The sequence below is a fragment of the Drosophila montana genome, unplaced genomic scaffold, assembly GCF_035044405.1.
Source record: "Drosophila montana isolate Dmon_TW-CO22-7 unplaced genomic scaffold, ASM3504440v1 contig_2081_1, whole genome shotgun sequence".
In the NCBI taxonomy this organism is placed as follows: domain Eukaryota; kingdom Metazoa; phylum Arthropoda; class Insecta; order Diptera; family Drosophilidae; genus Drosophila; species Drosophila montana.
Genome location: NW_026996991.1, coordinates 639,801 through 660,168, shown reverse-complemented (window position 1 = coordinate 660,168; position 20,368 = coordinate 639,801). Strand labels below are relative to the sequence as shown.

The window sequence follows — 20,368 nt, the reverse complement described above, 5'->3', positions numbered from 1 at the left end:
GGCTCTGGCTCTGGGTCTAGGTCTGGCTCTGGCTTCCAGCTGAAGATGCTGCAATGCATTATGCTAAAATGTCATTGCGTGCTTATTGGCGTTACGCCCGTCTGTCTACCAGTTGGCAATGCATATTGCCTTCCGGATGAAACAGCGACTTATGCTAAACTGACAGCCAGCAGCAGCAGTCCTGCCACTGCCGGAATGCTCGTGCAAAATTGAATGGAAGCTCGTTTATTTTGTTGCCATTTGCCATTTGTGGCAAGGAATTGACGCTCTATCGAGAGACGCTGCGACAGGATTTGTCAGTGTCGTTGGGCGAGGACAAGTTGCACAAGTTATAAATGCCCGGCAATCGCAACACAAAGGATTCCCGCCAAAGGCATTACCATTACCACAACCTCAACCACAACCATTTCCGTGACCGTATACAGATGCCAGCCACTGTATGAAATGGCTATTATCGGTTCGCTTGCTCGCAATTACACATGCCATTGACACAGATACCGTATATAGTCTGGTATCATATGATCTGGGCGTCTCCTTCATTCTGGTGCGCTCACTCATTATTTTGTTTATTTTTCCGTGTTTCGTGTCTCGCAGAGACACCAAAGGAGGACACTGGCCCTGGGTCCAACTACAAAACTCAGACATGGCCCAACTTCAAGCTGTGTGTCTGCCTGTCCAAAGAATATTGTGTTTTCTTTTGTTGCCTGTCTCTTAAATTGCTCAGAGCTTCGTTTTGGTCACATAGAAAACATGTAGCTACACTCTACTCACACACAGGTCGATTAAATCACTTTTAAAGCGATAGCTTTAAGCGACCTTTTACCAATCTTATGTGCTTAAATGGAAACACTATCGTGAAATTGTAGGTTGTGTATTAAAGTAGTCTGATTGTTGAACTCATGATTGGAAGAAACTAGCATTAAATGTTTTTCAGCTTAAGTCTTGTATGGTACTTGTATATAAATACCAGTATAAATTACCCGGTTCCCCGGTTACCCGGTTCCGATTTGGTATTTAGATATTTTAATTATTACAGGTAACACTTATTCATTTTCAATTTCCTGATTTGTTCAAAGTCTGTTATTATTGAAAATTGTTGTTGTATTTGAGGTTGCGACCTGTCGCTTATTAGTTCCACTCCACCTATTTATATAGTTATATATAAATATAAGAGCATTTTGAGATTTTAAATTACTCTCTAGGGTTTTTCATGTCGTACTGAATGAGTACCAATAAGTTGGTTACTAGTGAGTTGGCCATCAACATAGATCTCGATCGGTCCATATTGAAGAGGTTTAGCAAAGAGATCTTTAAAGGATTGCGCGTGATCTGAAGCTGAAAGCTCTCGATCTGTAAGTAATTTAAAAATGTTTCATTTTCACCATTATACGTTAGCTGCACTTACGACCGCCTGTAGTCTCTCGTCTAAGGCCGGAGAAAACATTATAAGCCGCTCCAGCAGTTTCACCATATATGCATGGACCTCCAGGACAAAGTAGACGTTGTTGAGGGTAATCAAAATGTCCGCAAAGTAGCAGACGATATTTAAGACAAACAGCAGAATATACAATGGGGTCCATTCCACACCACGAATTTTCTTAACGGAGGAGAACGAAAAATAGATTGTGGCGAGTATTGATATGTAGCTATTGATGGTTATAACGATGCCCTGTATTCCAAAAATCTTGGTTATGTGTTCGAGAAGCGTTTGTACTTCGTATTGTGTTCCGGCAATCACCTCCAGCCGGTCTGCAAAGGTGCAGCATTTAATCATGAATGCAGCTTTACGATGTTCCCCCTCTAGGGACCTGATCTCGACAAGCACCTCGTGCAGCTCTTGATTGAGTAGAATATAGTGGCTGTGGACATTCACTATTGCAAAGTAATAGTGAGATATAATGACATTGACAAGTACTGTAAGAGTATATAGCACGAATATGCTAGAGGCCAAGTTCACAGTAAGGTAAGGCCGCAATGATAAAAAGCTTACTAATATTTGTAGAAATTCCGACAGACTTATGCTGATAAATTTCAGAATAACTCCCCGTCGCCACATTCTCATCACTTGTGGCTTCCGAATCGCGAGACCTCGAAAGGCGTTTACAAGCCGAATGAGCCGGCGGCGCTGCCACCAACGATTGAACATGGTGGCCATCACGCAGCTGACTCTTGTGCCATGGACGAGCAGAAATAGATACTCGTGGAGGCGGCCGGCATGTGACCACAACGTTTGTATTAGGTCACTGCGACTTAGGAGAATAAGAAGAGCGAAAATCAGTATATTTATAAGGACTGCATAGATCGATGCTCGTTTTGTAAGGCGCGCGTGACCTGTCCGCATGTCGATCTCAAAGTTAATCACACCAAGAAACCTCGAGTAATAATAGGATATACGCAAAATCCACTGCACTGGGTCGAGCATATTGAAAGACTAAACTATATTTCAATTCCCATTAGGCAGAGGGTCCAATGACAATGACATGTATTTGATGATTGTTAATCTATGGATTAACTGATATGACGTACCCATTGGAAATATGACTAATTACAAAACAAAAGAGAAAGAAGGGCTATCTTTGGCACGCCGAAGATTTAATACCCTTGCAGACCTAACCTCTGCATAACTCTTATAGTGGTTTGCCCAAATCTAAGAAGCATAGGGAAAATAGTTAATGCCGAGTATGGTTAAGATATCTTGATAAACAAAAAAATTGTCCATACAACAACTTAATTTTCGAATAATCGTTCCTATGCTAGCTATATGATATATTAGTCCGATGTTGATAGAATTTTGCAAATATATGAGGAGCATAGTAAAACTAATAAATGCCGAGTATCTTGACCAAATATCTTAATAAACAAAATGGTTTTTCATAGAAGAACCTACTTTTCGACCGATCATTCCTATGGCAGCTATATGATATAGTGGTCCGATCCAGCTGGTTCCGACACTGCGTGCAACAGAAAGAAGCACTTCTGCAAAGTTTCATAAAGATAGCTTTAAAGCTTAGAGACTAGTTCGCATAGAAACAGACAGACGGAAAGACGGACAAGGCTTTATCGACTCGGCTGTTGATACTGATCAAGAATTTATATACTTTATGGGGTCGGATATGTTTCCTTCTTTGCGTTACACATTTCACGACAAAATTATAATACCCTCTGCAAGGGGACATAAAGAATGCCTATAATCAACACGCCCACAAACAATAAGAAGCATGTGCATATAAATCGACGCTCTGAACAAGAACCAGCGAATTAGTAACTATAGAGCTGGCCATATATATAACATTGGTTCGATTCAAATTGAAGAGATGAGGAGACATAGTTTGAAAGCAAAATATAATTTGTATTATGTACAGATTGTATCTAACTATGTGTACTCACGACTGTGTCCAGTCGCTTGTCTAGTCCCAGAGTAATCGCTGAGTCTGTTCCAGTACACTTACCATTTCGACGTGGTCAACTTTAATAACGTATAGTTATACAGTTATATAGTTATACAGTATAATGAAGGGCTATAAGAATGTTAGCAAAGGAAAAGCTGAGCTGCAAAATAAGCAATACGATAACCAAGGGACTCCGGGCTATACCCTTGCTCTGATTGATGCTAGCTAAGGTAATATAGATAGTGGCAATTACGGTTATATTACCATTGCTGACTACGCAGATACCCGTATGTCAAATATACGAGCTGTGCGTTCGACAAGCCTATTGAGTTCCGATTGAGTTCTGGCTATATCCACCAATCGGTCGGCAAGGGAACATTCGCTATTCCCGCATGAATCGTTTTGATATTCACGCGATTAAACCAGCACTTCCTGAATTTCCTGAAGCAGAATATAGTGGTAATGAACATTTAGCATTACAAGGTAAAACTGCGAGACTATCACATTGAACAGCGCTGTCAGCATGTACAATTAAATAATGTTACGGGCTAAGTTAAGCGACAGATATGCTCGCAGCGTTACAAAGCTCATTGCAATTTGAAAAAACTCCGAGAACAGAATGCTTATAAGTTAAATAATAACTCGATGTCGCCATATTTTTGGGACCTCTGGTTTCCGATTGGCCAATAAACGAAATCCGTTAACTAGATGAATGAGTTGGTGGCGCTGTCACCAGCGACTGAGCAGCGTGGACAACATCGATCTCAAAGTCAATGACGCCAAGAAGTCGCGAAAAGACGAATACCATACGCAAGATCAACTGCACTGGCTCAAACATATTGCAGAACTAAACAGAGCTTCAATTCCCATTGGCACGACGGTCTCATTAAAATGCATTGCATTTGATGCGATGGCCCGATAGTCTGATATGACATACCCAATAAAATTAAAGCTAATTACAAAATGGAATCCTTATAATGAATAACTGAACATGTGAAACAGTCCATAGGCGGCATTGGTCAAACTCAGTCCTACAACGGGAAATATATATTAATTAGTATAGGTATTCACAGATCCCTAAAGTAGCCTTTTATATATTCGCCCATTTGTAAAGTAATATAATACATTTTGTTCCAGCACAACTGCCCGAATCTACGTTAATCAGCTTTGCGAATATTCCAAGTATAACTAACAAATGAGTTCGGTTAACAAAATAGTATATGTACAAGTTCGATAGTATTACAACACAATAAATATATTTTAACTATTTTGCATTTCGTATTGAACCAACACCAGAGAATTGCTTACTATTGAGCTGGCTATAGCAACAGCTTTTGCTCGCTCCACTTTATAGAGATGAAAGAGGCAGACCTGTAAGGGGTTCCGCGCAAGCTGAAGCTGAAAACTTTCGTACTGAAATAAAAAACCTATTAAATTAACAAATTCGAAATATATTCTATTAACTGCAGTTACCACCATCTCCAATCGCTCATCTAAGCCCGGAGCAAGCGTTGAGAACTGCGCCAGCAGGGTGACCATTTCCGCATGGACATCCAGGACAATGTATAGATTGTCCATGGTGACCAGAATATCCACAAAGTAGAAGGCGACTTCAAACAAGAATAGTACGCTTGAGAAGCTCCAGTTTAAGGAACAGTTGGTCCATGTGAGGCCGACAAAGGTAAAGTATATGGTAGCAATCATGGAAAGGTACATAATGGCGGTTATACAGAGACCCTGAATGTCAAAAATACGGGCTGAACGTTGTAGAAGCGTTTGCAATTCAGACTGCGTCCTGGCTATATCCTCCAGCTGGTCGGCTAGAGCGCAGCATTTAATCATGCGAGTAGCCCTTCGATGTTCACCCTCAAGGGAACGGATCTCGCTGAGCACTGCCTGTATCTCCTGGTTGAGCAGGATGTAATGGCAATGCACATTCACATTTATAAAGTAAAAATGCGAGATTATCACATTTACCAGTGCTGTCATTGCATACAACATAAGAATGCTAAAGGTCAACTTAAGAGTCAGATATGTTCGCATCGGATAAAAGCTTATTGCTACTTGAGATATCTCCGATAGGAAAACGCTCATAAATTTTAAAATAACTCTGCGACGGCACATTCTCATAACTTGTGGTCTTCGAAATGCCAAGCGACTAAAGGCGTTTACCAGGTGAATGAGCCGACCGCGCTGCCACCAGCGACTGCATAAAGTTATCACAAGGCAGCTGACTCGCGTGACATGGATTACCAGGAAGAGATACTCGTGGAGCAGTCCGGCATGTGACCACATCGTTTGCACCAGATTACTGAGACTCAAAAATGGTAATATGCTCAGAATCGAACCATTCACCACACCTGCATATATCGATGCACGTCTCGTGACGCTCGCCCGACCGGTTTTCATATCAATCTCAAAGTTGATTACGCCAAGAAGCCGCGAATAAAAGTACACCATGCGCAATATCCACTTTACGGGTTCAAACATTTCGAAGCACTAAATGAAATTCCAATTTCAATTGGTGGGACAGTCGACTGCAAATACATAGCATTTGACGCGATTGATAGATTGTTTGATAAGATGACCTCAAAGAAATGGTAACTAATTTCAAAATGGAAAAACAATCAAAAACAACTAGCTGCTTTCACTTGAAATATTTATTGAATGCAGAACGAAGAGTAATTAGTGCACAAGAAAGTCTATTTATTAAAAACTATTTGTCTTGACTGACTGATTGCCTTAAGAGCTGGGAAGTAGACATTTTAACTGTAGTTAGCTTATGTAATGAAGATATTTCAGCAAATTCCATCCGCAAATGTGGAAAAATCGCGGAAAATAAATGTATGTATGTATTCAACAAAACAACTGGGCCCAAATAAGTCCGGGAAATACTCGTAAGTAATAGTATAAAATATGTAGTTTTCTTTATTTAAATTAATATAAATAGGCATTTTTTAAATCATTTTGAATCAGAACCAGAGAGCTGGTTACTACTGAGCTGGCCAAAGTAACTGCGTTCGATTTCTCCATGTCATAGAGCCCCAGAACTGAGAACTTTAAAGGATTCCATGCCAGTTGCAGCTGAAAGCTGTCGAACTAAAAAGTAAAAGTTGTCTAGGCTGAATACCAATTTAATTATTTTATGTGAGATTCTCTTACAACAGCCGCCAGTCGCTCATCTAGGCCCGGGGCAAAAAGAGTGTGCTGAGAGAGCAGCTTCACCATCTCAGCATGTGCATCCAGTAGAGCGTAGATAATATTCACGGATATATGAATATCTGTAAAGTAGCATATAAATCCGCAGCCAAGCAAAGCCAAGACCCATTTGCTCCAGTTTAAACGGATGGCACCCGTCAACTCGGAAAATCCGAGGTAGATCATGGAGACGCCCGACATATAATAACTTATAGTCAATAGCAAGGCCTGCAGTCCAAAGCAGTTTGTTAAATGCTGGATCAATATTTGCAGCTGAAATTGTGTGTTGCCAATGGCCTCTAGCCTATCGGCCAAAGAACAGCACTTAATAATGAACACACCCTTCCGGCACTCGGACTCTAGAGAGCGGGTCTCAGCCAGTACAGCGCGCAGCTCCCTATTGATCAGGATATATTGACCGTACACATTGAGCAGAGCGAAGTAATAATGGGAGATAATGATATTGACAAGCGCTGAGATTGCGTAAAAAATCATGACGCTGAAGCTCAACTGAATTGTAAGCTTCTCCCAAATAAGTAGCAGACTAGCTGCCATTTGCAACAAATCCGAGAGAATAACGCTCATAAATTTGCTAATAACTCCGCGTCGCCACATTCTCATCACGTGAGGTTTCTGTTGAGTCAGATGGTGTAATGAGTTCACAAGGCGAACGAATCGCCGGCGCTGGGACCAACGGCTGATCAGTGTCACAGACACACAAAGGATACGCCCACTTAGCATGACCAGGAACATGTAGTCGTGTAGTAGTTCAGCCTGAGACCAGAACGAATGAATTACATGCGTTCCACTCAACCAGGGGAGGCCACAAATGCAAATCACATTCACGCAAGCAGCATAGATCGAAGTCCGTTTGGTGATGCGCGCCCGACCCGTTCGTAAATCGATCTCAAAGTTAAGAACACCTACGAGCAGCGCATAATAGTAACTGACTCGCAGCAGAAACCTGACGAGCTCAAACATGGTATAACACTAAAATACTAAAACTCTCAACGTCTAATGGCAGTGCGTCTCTTCTGATATTATGAACGGATTGGGCTAACCATGCGTTCCTAATGAGTCCTTCATATTTTTGATATATTTTAGTATATATAGCTTCGTTTTCATGCATATGACAAAGGCATTAATTCACATATATTCAAAGACCTTATGTTATCTTTGATCCCCTAACAGGTTGAGGTTGTCGTTATCTACGGGCACATCCTTTCGCATTTCGACAATAATTTGGCTGTCATTAATTACAGTGTGGGCCGTACATTTTCCATGTCATATATGCGACAGTAACTTTGTCAGAAACCTTTTTTCATCACACCGAGACGCACACACACTCGCATATTCCTTTGATTTGAGGCTTTCGTCGGCCATTTTGTGCCATCTTTGTACGTGTATTTTGCCATTTCCGCCTCGTCGTTGCGGTATTTCCGTTCATTTTTCACATATTTTACAGCATTGAAACTTTGCTCATGTGTGTAAGTATTGCGCCAAGTGCCTGGCAAATGAAAACTTTCTGTGCTTTTCCCAGCTGTTCTTTTCTTTTCTTTTCCTTTCATTTCTTTGCAATTCATTTTTCATGTTGCCGTCGCCGTCGTCGTTGCCATCGTCGTCTTTGTCGTTGTCGTTGTCGCTGGCTTTGCTTTAAAGCTTTTCGTAATCCTTTTAGAAATTACGTTTCTCCTTTCAATATTATGTTTTATTCCCGTGCATTGGCTACATTGTCAATATTTTGAACAATCGAGTTGCCGAGGGAGAGCTGCGGTGTCGGATGTGGCTGTCGCCATGGCCAGGCATTAATCTTAAGCGCAGTGCCAGTCAGTCACCTGAGCAGCTCAAGGCGAGAGAAGCTAGCAAATACCCAAGAGTAGTGCCTTTTAGTGTTTGGATTTACCTGGCAACAACAGCAACAGCAACATGGACAATAATACAAACTACAAGCTGCAGGCGCCATAAGGAGTCATAAACCACTCAGTGGCCAAGTGAAAATACCGCAAATATTTGCCGTTAACCAACTCTACTGCAAATCTCACTCCAAGTACCTCAGCTCGGCTCTCAACAGTATCCCCCACTCTCGCAAGCTGGTTTATGTGCTTTACTCTTTCGCCTTTTGATATATGGCGTATGCGCCATCGCATCCACGCCTCTCCAAATAGCCTTTTACGGGGGATTGACGTAGAGATGGGCAAGGATCGTGTTTTTCTCTCGTGCAAGCCTAACCAATACAAAGAGTACGGTTGAGCTTCACACTCAATCCCAGCTGATCTTTTGTATGCCTCGCCTTAAAATCTTATATTTATTAAATAAACGAGTAAAAAACAACAAATAGTTATTTTGGAACGTGTCGGGATGGGCCGTGCCTTTAAAAATTGTTTACGTGCGAGTTTGAAAAAGTTAGTTTCATGTTCGCGTTGGGAAGTTTCGTCAAAACCCAGCCCGCGTCCATCACTAGTTTGGAGGCACCCTGTGTCACAGCCAGTGTTGGTTTGTGCGGGTAAAATCGAAAGTGCTGCCATTTATTTTATTGCCACCTCGGCGAGAGCCCTTGCGGCTGTGACTGCGGCTGCAGCTGCTTCGCTTGTCCAGGTGGACAGCTCGACAGCCACCCATCAGGCAATGAGTAAAAACTTTGAAAGCTGCCATAAAATAAACGAAAAAGCGAAAAAACGGAGTGACCCAAATGTTTGCGTTGTATTTTTACAGCATTTGGATTTGTGCAGCATTTCTTTCGGTTTTTATGACGCGATTTTTTCAAACGTAATTTGCTTGTCTAAATTGGGAATGGTCGGAGCAGTGTCAGCAAGGTTAAGCTACTCATCAGCTGCGGGTAATCCACACTTTTACCTACAACCCCGAAATCTCGCACTTGCCAGATAATTTTGGCCAAGCTGCTTGGCCGGCTCATCTCGGTCATTGGTTCGATGGTATTTCGAGTGGCAATTCCAGAAGTTGGCACTTAATGCGAAACACTCCTTGCCTCGACAGCTGTGCGGCATGCAGCTTAATTGAAAAGCAATGTTCTTACATAGTTTATGCTTAAAATACGATTACATTAATTTCACACACCACAAAACAGATGACAAAGTCAGCGCTGGGGACAACAAAACACAAAAGGGTTGTTCGCACCGGATCCTTGCTGTCCACAAGCTGACAGCAAAGGCTGCCAAGGTAGGCGAAACTTGTTGAGAAAACTCAAATGGACACACACACACAGTCCATCTTGAATGGAGACACGCCAACCACTCGAAAAGCCACTCAGTCAGGTGTTAAAACTAATTTACGACAATTTGACCAACGAACAACAATGGGAAGGAACCCTTGCCAGCTTGTGGGTGTGGCTGTGGCTATGGCGGCGCATGAACTGCTTCCCATATTTCACACATTGCACGAAAAGGGTGCAAATTGGGACAGCAGCAGCCACAAAGCATCCAAATCAAACGAAAGACATGTCCCTTGCAGAGCAACCCGCTCATCCTGAGGCAATCAACCAACCGAACTTATCCTATTTGCAGAGTCTGTTGTTTAACGCTGACATTTGTATCATCCAGTTATACGAATAAATAGGTTTCACTTTACTGCCCTGGTTTTGTAAAGAATTAATCGGCCCACTAAATGCGAAAGGTGAACGTTGAGTTACGCAAATAAATGCAATTCACTTTGGCCAAATTGTGCAGGCTCATTGCCAAATAATTTGTGTGTAATTAAAGCAGTTACGCCCCATTGACTGGCAGAAGGGAGGAGGTGGATTTGCGTTAATGATTGCTGCTGAAATTTCAAGGCGTTACAATTAGTATGTATTAATGTTGATAAATGAAGAAAATTTCGTTCTGCTAATTGGCAGTGCGGTATAAGGGCAAAAACCAGTGTTGTAAAACTAAAAACTACAGTTTTTTCTTCGATTGTTTTTATTGGGCTCCCACTTTTGTAGCAACCCAAGCTAACGTGGAATATACTATACTAAATATAAAAAATGAAGTAAAAAGCGACCGATTCAAAGCTACTTCCACTTTTCTACAGATAATTTTAAACTAGTATATGCACCACATTTCATTTTATTATTGCAACTTCAAACATTGAAACTCAATTAAAAAAGGCTACGTCTGTCACGATGACTGCCCCAATCACTGCACAGGTGTCGATCACAAACATCATCCTTAACAAAGGACTTGCCCAAAGTGCTTCTCAGCTCAGCGTCATAGTTGGCCTTCTCTTGAATAACCAATCTGTTCATCTGTTCGCGCCTAGCTGCTTGAGCTAACTTTTGTAGGCTCTGTAGCTCCGAGGTCATCGGACGCAGCAGCTCAACGCGCGGTGCATTATATGGAGGAGATTCGGTGCCATGGCACTTCATCCAGTTGACCACGCTAAATGGATTAACCAATATAAAATAAACATTCAGTAGCCAGTTATAAATAGTTACATTAATACTTACAAGTTGCTCATTTTGGTGTAATTATTTAAAGTTGCTTAACAAACTATGAACTGAGAGTAATATTAGATGTGTATAGCCTGGAGCTCCGTTACGGAATGTGACTAAACACAAATTATATCAGCAAAAGTATTAGTATTATATGCTTACTATGATCTCTTTTGTGTACATTTAAAGGATATTTAATGCCATTCAGACTTATTCAATTAAATCAAAGCCATAAACCGGTTTTGAACAAAAGATTTTTAAAGATGATTTAGTTCAACATAAGGGTTTTTTTTTGATGGAGACTCAGTGCAAAGCAGAAATAGTTTGGGCCCAAACCATCTTTTGGATTCATCTGATCATATTTGGTAGATGCCAATATGTGGTTGGGATTAAATTTAGCCTGCAAATTCTTTAAGCTGAACGGGCAATTTTGAAAAAAAAAATAAATTATATTTTTAGAAGGCTTAAACCAAAACCTGCTTTTGTTGTGTGGAAACCCAGCTTCACGTATATTTTTGGGCTTGCAGCCCTGTACTAACTAATTTGTTTTTGCAACACCTCCTCTTTATCTTCATTAATTCACCTGGTCGAGCGCCTAATGAATTGCAAGACCATCTGAAACATGGCAAAAAACAAAGCAACCACAAAGCTAAAGGCAAAGTCATTATATTATACATTTGGCCTAATGAGATTTTTTATGGTAATGATGGACAAAAGGGAGGTAGAGGGAGATAGAAAAAAAAGAGAGCTGGGAGCGTACTTAGCACACGCAAGCCCTTTCTTAATTATTCACAATCAACGAATATGGTATTAAATCTATGTAGTGCGAGAGGCAGACATTTTGACACCTTTATAGCTCAATAAATTCCACTCGATTCAGGAGTGTGCGGAAACAAAAAGAAACTAGTTCATTAGAAACGCGCTGCGGATTTTGATTTCGACTTTGATTACACTTGAGATGTCAAGGAGGCGGGGATACGGCTGCTAGTCAGACCCCGACTGCGATTCCAATTCTGGTTTGCAGCAACGTGGCACGTAAAGTTTACAATTACCCGACTTTTGTGACTCGCATTGGAGTCATTAGAACTTAAAAGCAGTAAAACGCTAACTTGAAGCCAGCCAGCCAGACTGGTCTTCGACCAGCAAAGGGGTAAACGCACAGAGCTAGCCAAGCAGTTCCTTGGGTAGCATGCCATTAGAGCGATATGATCCTTGGCTGGCCCCGTCTCCATTCTTTAACGTTGGTGGGCTGCTTATGAATAATGTTTTAATTTCAGGCTTCACCCGTCGCGTCCTCGTTGTAGTCGTCGTCGACGTCGTCATCATCGCTCTCGCTTGGGGTTCGTTTGCCCCTTTGGCACGCAATTGCATGTTGAATGCATATGATGCCTCCAATACCCATACCAAGCTGCCGCTCAACTAATATGCGAAAATTATGGGTTGTAATTTAAGAGGCACTTTTGCTTATTTTTTAATGACATCCCATGTTTTTACAAGTACGTTAGAGTTTAGTTTCAAGCCACTTTTATATTCGACTGTCTGAATAAATGAGGATGCCGTGTTTATGTGTGTGTACTTGTGTGTGTTTGTATAAAAATACCTAAGTGATTAGGCGCGAGCTTATGTCGTTTAGAGTCGTTCACATTAATTAATAGTCCTGTTCTCGACTAACGTAACATTAGAGGCATATTAGATATATAAAATCTAACTGCGTATATAAATCCGAAATGTTTTAGTGTATATAAAACCTATAAAGCGGGCATAATAATTTGCATAGCTACACTGGATAATAAATGCAACTTTAAAATAATATGAGGAATATTATTCAAGTTAAAAATTCTTAAGATTATTAATTTTATTTACCACTGTTGCGGGTGAAATTTCCCAACTCACTTGAAGCACGTATTCATCAAGTTCTTCTGTAGAGCTTTGAAAATAAGTTTGAAGCAAATCGGACTAAACTTAAAACTTCGCACAAAAAATATTTGAATCGCATTTTCCACCGAGGAAGTTTGGATTCTGTGAAAAGTGTACAACACGTCTCAAATGTTTTTTAGTATAGATCTTTGGAAACACCCCCCAAATGAATTTGAACAAAGATCTTTGAAAATGAGTTTTGGGCCGATTGGATTGGTAACCAAAAAAGTTGCAAACAAACATGCGGATTAAATTTCCCGAAATCCCGCCTTAACGAGTACCTTCATCACATGAGGTAACTGAAAATTTTAGCTTTCTAGTTCTTATGGTTTGGGCTGTTGATCACCGATCAGTCAGTCAGTCAGTCAGGTCAAAAAGTTTTATATATAGATATATAGATAAATTATAATAGTTAGGAAAGTTGTCATTATATAGGCTGACTTCAGTGAATTTTTGCTAAATGTTTTAAAGTTTTCTTTGCTACGTATAAATTCAGGGGAATTTAATAGAAGCGCGCAAAAGTATGCAACAGTTTTGTGTGCAGCTTGCATTTAATTTCAGACGGCAACCATTTTGCTTTTTGCAGCCGCTTCCGTTTCCGCGGCTGAGCTGAAATTGTGTTGGCCTCGACTGCGTTTTCATGAATGCGGCTTTTCCTATTTTTTTTCATCTGATTTTGTTTGGATTTCATTTGATTTGGCAGTGGGTTATTTTTGCAATTTGATTTGTCGCCTAAATTCACAGCATTTCTGACATTTGTTCAGCGTAGAATTTCAAAGTGTTGTTGCTGTTAGTGCAATATTTATGGCATTTGATGCAATGTCAAATGCACAAAACTGCAAAGTATTTGGTATTTGCAGCTAATCGAAATAAGAAAAAGTCCCTTAGCCACGACAGAGAGCTATTTGGCCACAAATATTCATGAAATTAGCTATGTGGTGGTGGGGTATATGTGGTGCACGTAAGTCGGTGCCACATGGCAGCTGCAACCGCAGCCTTCGGCCTTTGTCTACCTCAATGTTTGCTTAAGAAGCAACGACACTCGTTAAGTGCCCGGAGCTCTGTTTAATATGCACTCGACTGGCTGTCGAGGCTGTCGAAGTTTCGCACCGTCTTTCACATGCTGATACCCGCACCTTGGCCGGTGGGGGGCAGGAGGGGCATGCCGTTCAGCTCTTGCAGCAGCTTCTGTTACTGAGGGGCTTTTCACTAAAAATAAGTGTTGTGCAAACATTCTATGGTTATAGAAATTTTGCTGCAACATCATCTTTGTTTCCGCCCCCAAAAGGAAAAAGGGCCATGTTTGTCAAACTATGAACTAGGTCCTGTGGTACTATGTGTGCCACAACTAAAGATGTTTAACACTTGCGTCCATTCAGCCAGCGGGGAGGTTAGAAATATTGACAGAAGCTTATTGAGGGGCAGGTCTATGGCAGTTGGGAAAATGAAGCTGAGTTGAGACACTAATTGACGTGTCGAAACTAGTTTATAAAAAAAAAAACTTTAGGGAAAAGATTAAATACCCTTTTGAACATATAGCAACGTAGCTGGAATTTCTCAACCTTATCCGATATAATTTTATAAATTTTACATTTTATTAAGTTATTTATTAAAATTATGAAAATTAAATGCTAAAAGCCTAATTAGAATACACAATTTTCTAACAGCACCACCGACACGATGGAGGTGTTTTATTTGCCCATCCGGCCAGCTATGCCCTTTTCACGGGTAATTTTGTCAGTGACGTTATTAGAGCCTACAGCTAAGAAGGAAGGTGTTAGTAGAGAAAATAGTGTTCTTAAGAAAAAATTAAAAATAATCTTTGTTTTCTATATTACTTAAGAAAATAAAATAAATAAGAAAAAGAAAATAAAAATTACTATTATAATAAAGTAAATAAATTTATACTAGATATAAATAGTTTTAAGTAGAAAGGATGAATAGATAGTGATCGGAAATCACCGACGGTGATCGGAAATCACCGACGGTCAGGGACAATTATAGCCTCTCCGGCAAACTATGCCCCTACTCATAGCTGGGAATGGTCAGTGAGTTTCCGAAGGTATCCCGAAAGAAACGATTTAATTAGGGGGGAGAGAAAGTTCGGTGGAGAAAACATGATACAAACTATAGTAATTTTTAAATAGTTCACGAAAAGAATTGTGCATAGCGTAATCTGTTGTGCACGTAGGTAGAAATAAGGAGCGATAATTCCTAGTAGGCTTGGACGGAACAGAGAATTGAAGACGCCCTAACAGAAAAGAAGAATCGATGTCGCCAACAATCAACTTATGAAGGAAGACAACACCGAGGCTTGTCCTACGGTTGGTTAACGACGGAAGATCAAAATGAAGAATCCCGCTGGAGTAGGATGGCGACCGAAAATTGGGGTCTTAGTTTAGTATTTAGCAGTATTCAAGGATAGGGCGAACAGGAGATAGGAGATAGTTTTTTAACTGTTAGTAAACGTTGTGCTGGAGTTCTTTCGATTGTATAATTGACAAGATAAGGTGCAATACGAATGAAGGTCATAAACATACACTTTCAACAAACTAATTTAGATGCAATTGATTGTTTGTTGATGATTGTAGACGAGAGTTATGTAGGGGATCAATGTATGAAAGAATAAGTTTTATATCGTCTGCATACAGAAGTACATTGGCATTTGATATGTCAGAGGAGAGATCATTTATTAAAAGAGAAAAGAGTAAAGGTCCAAGATACCTACATTGAGGAACACCAGAAGTAACGTGAAGTTTTTTTGAGTAGTCAGCCTCAGCCTGGCTCTTTGGGTCCTATCTTTTAAAAAAGAAGAAATCCAAAGCAAAAGATACGGAGGCAAACCTAAACGGTCAAGTTTAAGGAGTAAAAGATCATGGTGCACAGAGTCAAACGCCTTACTGAAGTCAGTGTAAATGACATCAGTTTGCATTTTAGAAAGGCAATCATAATTTACCAAAGAAGTAAATTCAAGCAGGTTGGTCGTAGTTGACCGATTCATTACGAATCCATGTTGAACGGGGAAACAACTGATTTGCAGAAATTTTTCAACGTCGAAGTGATTATTTCACATTGCACTTTATATTGTAATTCAAATAAAAAGAATCCACAAAATTGAATCCAAATTCGCAGGCCCTACTTCAATTTTTAAGAATTACAGAGAAAGTAGCTAAGTTTAAGATATTACTACAACACTTATTGATCATATGTCAGTTTCAACTTGCGGCCTCTGTAAATTATATCGCCAAAAAAATAAATAAAAATCAATGAAATCATATCCAAGTGGGTATGCCCTTCTTGAATTGTTGAGGATCGCATACTAATACATTTTATATTCATATTTTTTTACATTACATTTTGTAGCCATAGTTATTCACTTACAAAAATCACCGAAATTACATTAGAATGGGCTGACCTTACTTGAATTTCCGCAGAGCTTAAATAACCACTAAGACATCAGTATTAACACTTTCAGTTTTAGCCACTGTTAATCACAGCAAGCAAATAAAAAAATCACTGATTTTACATTCGTCAGGAGGCAGGCCCGACTTGAATTTTGGAGAATCGCATAGGCCGACAGCATATTCTCTCTCTCTCTCTCTCTCTGACTTTCTTTCTCTCTGACGTTTTCAACCCTGACTTTCTCTCTCTCTCTCTCTGACTAGCTGTCTGCCTCTCTCTTTTTCTAACTTTCTCTCTTTCTTTCTTTCACGAATTATAGGTATAGCGAGATATCAAAATTAAACTTTACTTTTGACTTTTCGAAATATTTCAAAAAACTTCTCTATCCCGTTTTTTATTGCATGACTTGCGTTTTATGTCTAAATATAACGTTTCGGATTGGGTTTTGTCAAATAGGCAACAATAAAATTTCCCTCATATTTCAGTTGCTGAATTTTTCGATAATTATTTGCACACACACACACACATACCCACATAGACAAAGGCAATAACTTTGTTTTGGGAATCAAAATTTTTGGTGTACTGTCACAAGGATTCCGGCCATGGATATCCTATCCATTAATCAGCAGGTGTACATACGTCGCTCCGATGGTCGGATTCATCAGGCTGGGATCATCAAATTGGATGGCAGCTCAAATAAAATTGTGACTGTCGAATGGAACGAGGGCGTAATAACACGCGGCAAGGAGATACCGCTAAATACGATAATCAAGCTCAACCCGCAGATCTACGATGCGTCTACAATTATACGAGCTGCAACAGCTCAAACCAATATACTGGCATCTATACCGCCGCGGCCGGCACGTCCACAGCACTTTTCATTGGGCGTTAATGGCGTTGTGGTGCCACGACTAACAGCCGGCAATGCCGCCTTGTCAGCCGTGGTCACTGCGACGCCGCGCCAAGTGCCCGAACCTGCAAAGGACGACGTTGTCGTGGAGATTGAGCGCCTGCGGGCGAGACGCGAACAACGCCGTCAGCTGCACGATGAGACACGTGCGCGGCGTCAGTCGTTTCAGGACGCGGATCCGGGCAATCCGAACTGGGAGATCGCACGCATGATACGTATACATCGAGTGCAAATGAACTTCCAGCCGCAAGAGAGTCTGGCACGCTGCCCGCCCAAGGAACATCAGATACTGGTGTGTGTGCGCAAACGTCCGCTGAATCGACGGGAGCTGGCCATGTACGAGCCGGACGTGATTAGTGTACCCAATAGGGAGCTGCTTGTGGTTCATGAGCCGCGCAAACAGGTCAATCTGACCAAGTTTCTGGAGCACCACAACTTTCGTTTCGACTACACATTCGACGAGCACTGCACTAATGCCCAAGTCTATGAGCGAACGGCACGTCCGCTGGTGCGCCACATCTTCGAGGGCGGCATGGCCACCTGCTTTGCCTACGGCCAGACAGGCAGTGGCAAGACGCACACTATGGGCGGTGTATTTACGGGCAAGCAGCAGAACTGTCGCGATGGCATCTATGCCATGGCTGCCGGCGATGTCTTTGCATGCCTGCAGCTGCCCAACTATGCATGTTTGGGTCTTAGTGTGAGCTGCAGCTTCTTCGAACTGTATGGCAGCAGGGTGTACGATCTGCTGATGTCAGGTAAGCCGCAGCTACGTGTACTCGAGGATGGCCAGCAGAAAGTGCAAGTTGTGGGCCTCACTGAGCAGGCCGTGGCCAATACCAACGATGTACTGAAGCTACTCGAGCTGGGCAACAGTGTGCGCACCTCCGGACAGACTTCGGCCAACTCCAAATCATCGCGCTCGCATGCAGTGTTTCAGATTGTACTGCGCATTGGGGATAAGAAGCGGCTGCGTGGCAAATTCTCGCTCATCGATTTGGCTGGCAATGAGCGTGGCGCGGATAATTGCTGCGCTGATCGCCAAACGCGACTTGAGGGCGCTGAGATCAACAAATCCTTGTTGGCACTCAAGGAGTGCATACGGGCATTGGGTCGCCAGTCACCACATCTGCCTTTTCGAGGCTCCAAGTTGACCCAGGTGCTGCGTGATTCGTTTATTGGCGGTAAGAAGGTTCGAACATGCATGATAGCCATGATCTCGCCAGGCTTGCACTCCGTCGAGCATACGCTTAATACGCTGCGTTACGCGGATCGGGTCAAGGAGTTGACGGCACAGCCTTTGGTCAAGGGCAAATTAAGGCCCGTGCTCGAAGCTGACCGCTTGCCAATCGGCCAGACCAACTCGCTGCCAGACATTACCAGCCAGGCCACCCATGTTAGTCGAGTCTCCTCAAGCGCTTCATTACCTGGCGTGGAAAGCCGTGTCAGTCAAGGTCGCAACCTCTGGAAAACGTACACTGTCAACAGTGCTCTAGAGGATGATAATTTGGCGTACTTTAACGAGGCCATCGATAACTATAATCAACCTACCAAAAGGACTGCCACCGCAGGGTCCTAAAAGGAGTTGAATTGGGATGTAAGCGCAGCTGCCAAAAAATTTACCTAATCACAAGGTGACCGCAATTTGAATAATACAAAATACAAATGTGCCACTCTCAGAAACATTGACCCAACACAGAAAGAACAAAATTTTGTAAATCAGTAAATTTAAATATATATGTTTTAATTCATAAAGTGGGAGTCCATCACAACTGATTGCTTACCATGAGTAAATAGGGTATACAAAGTGTAAAAATGTATGTAACAGACATGGGTATCTCTTGTTCGGGAACTCCCAACTAGAGCACTATTGTTAAGTGTACGTGTGTGCTCATATGTTTTTATCGAATTCCGAACTCGAACTGAAGGCAAATACGCGCTTTTTTCTCATAGTTGCGCATTAAGCCAAAAACTTACTTTTCCTTTCAATATTCGTTCAGAAATTTCGTTACTCTCGCTTAAGTGAGGGTGAGAGTGTTGTGGGGACCGTCAGCGACAGCTGTCAATGCGCAATATTGAGGATTATGATGGCAAAGACACGTCTTACGAGAAAGCTTTGTGTCAATATATTAAATTATGGCTTAAAGGCTTTCCTCTGCCAACTTAGTGACATTCAACTTTTTGGCTTTAGCGCAAATCCGCAAAAAAATGACAACTGGCGGGCAGGTCAGGTCGCGGCTAGGTGTGCCAGGGGCCAACATTTAGCATTAATTCGAGCTGCGAAATTTAATTTGACAAAATAATCTGATAGAAAAGCTTTTTTTAACTAATAAATTTGCAATCAAGTTGATAATAAATACAAACATTTACATAATCCATTCAACTATAAACACTTGAATTTTGTTATGCAGCCAGATAAATATAAATGCATAATTGTGAATATTGCTTTCTGTAAATAAGTATAGAAAACAAAATATTTGTCCATAAAAGTTATGCAGCAGCTGCAACTTTTGCCATTAACATTAAAAAGCAATTAAAATAACTTTAATCAACTAGAAGGCAAAATAAAATGCGCGTTCCTTTCCCTGCCCCTGCTCTCTTTCACGCTTTCTATCTTTATCTTACTTTTTCTCCGTGGCATCCGCTCCATGTTGCTCATACGCACTGTGCTCCATTCGCCGTACGCCGTAACTCAAGTTTAATAAACGCAACGCGCTTGCACTTAACAAAGCTGATGAAGGGAAATCTTTTTTAATTAAAAAGCAACTGTTTGCCACCATATTATGGTTACGCCCACTGCCCACTGCTCCCTCTATAGATAACATTTTTTGTTCACATTTCACTTGGTCTAATATAACTTTATTTGCACTGAAGTCATAATTATTTTCAGGAGAATTTATTTGCATATTGCTCGTCAACATTAGCTAATAAAGCTGAACTAAGTTACAGCTTATAATTAGCGTATTAAGTATAGATATAGACATAGTTAGCCCGACTATTAGATTAACTTTCTTTCCTACGAAACTGTCAGGTTCTATAAACAATAATCTGTTAAAGTTTTGCTGTAAATAATCCTCTTCGCTTTTGAAGACTTTATATTAAAACTTTTTGTACATTCATTTAAAC

At 41.1% G+C, this 20,368-nt stretch overlaps 4 protein-coding genes across 4 annotated transcripts; 1 reads left to right on the top strand and 3 right to left on the bottom strand.

The window, feature by feature from the left end:
- Nucleotides 1-1,191: 1,191 nt before the first annotated feature.
- LOC135426796 (putative gustatory receptor 59d) lies at nucleotides 1,192-2,155 on the bottom strand. The gene is made up of 2 exons (XM_064680089.1): nucleotides 1,406-2,155; nucleotides 1,192-1,350 (listed from the first exon to the last, which is right to left on the bottom strand). Exons 1-2 carry the CDS (start codon nucleotides 2,153-2,155, stop codon nucleotides 1,192-1,194), a joined length of 909 nt encoding a protein of 302 aa, XP_064536159.1.
- A 2,494-nt stretch (nucleotides 2,156-4,649) lies between these two features.
- On the bottom strand, nucleotides 4,650-5,879 carry LOC135426795 (putative gustatory receptor 59d). The gene is made up of 3 exons (XM_064680088.1): nucleotides 5,643-5,879; nucleotides 4,863-5,408; nucleotides 4,650-4,802 (listed from the first exon to the last, which is right to left on the bottom strand). Exons 1-3 carry the CDS (start codon nucleotides 5,877-5,879, stop codon nucleotides 4,650-4,652), a joined length of 936 nt encoding a protein of 311 aa, XP_064536158.1.
- A 447-nt stretch (nucleotides 5,880-6,326) lies between these two features.
- Nucleotides 6,327-7,568, bottom strand: LOC135426793 (putative gustatory receptor 59d). The gene is made up of 2 exons (XM_064680087.1): nucleotides 6,552-7,568; nucleotides 6,327-6,488 (listed from the first exon to the last, which is right to left on the bottom strand). Exons 1-2 carry the CDS (start codon nucleotides 7,566-7,568, stop codon nucleotides 6,327-6,329), a joined length of 1,179 nt encoding a protein of 392 aa, XP_064536157.1.
- A 9,191-nt stretch (nucleotides 7,569-16,759) lies between these two features.
- Klp59C (Kinesin-like protein at 59C) lies at nucleotides 16,760-18,997 on the top strand. The gene has a single exon (XM_064679930.1). It carries the CDS (start codon nucleotides 16,935-16,937, stop codon nucleotides 18,819-18,821), a length of 1,887 nt encoding a protein of 628 aa, XP_064536000.1. The 5' UTR covers nucleotides 16,760-16,934; the 3' UTR covers nucleotides 18,822-18,997.
- Nucleotides 18,998-20,368: the final 1,371 nt, after the last annotated feature.

Bases quoted from the DNA above. Each gene is read 5' to 3' on its own strand.
- LOC135426793 (XM_064680087.1), bottom strand. From the start codon at position 7,568: ATGTTTGAGCTCGTCAGGTTTCTGCTGCGAGTCAGTTACTATTATGCG. The intron at 6,489-6,551 runs GTAAGAGAATCT...TTTACTTTTTAG, and splicing joins ATGAGCGACTGGCGGCTGTT to TTCGACAGCTTTCAGCTGCA.
- LOC135426795 (XM_064680088.1), bottom strand. From the start codon at position 5,879: ATGTTTGAACCCGTAAAGTGGATATTGCGCATGGTGTACTTTTATTCG. The intron at 5,409-5,642 runs GTAATCCATGTC...CTGACTCTTAAG, and splicing joins TCCACGAGTATCTCTTCCTG to TTGACCTTTAGCATTCTTAT. The intron at 4,803-4,862 runs GTAACTGCAGTT...TTTTTATTTCAG, and splicing joins ATGAGCGATTGGAGATGGTG to TACGAAAGTTTTCAGCTTCA.
- Klp59C (XM_064679930.1), top strand. From the start codon at position 16,935: ATGGATATCCTATCCATTAATCAGCAGGTGTACATACGTCGCTCCGAT.
- LOC135426796 (XM_064680089.1), bottom strand. From the start codon at position 2,155: ATGGCCACCATGTTCAATCGTTGGTGGCAGCGCCGCCGGCTCATTCGG. The intron at 1,351-1,405 runs GTAAGTGCAGCT...AATTACTTACAG, and splicing joins ACGAGAGACTACAGGCGGTC to ATCGAGAGCTTTCAGCTTCA.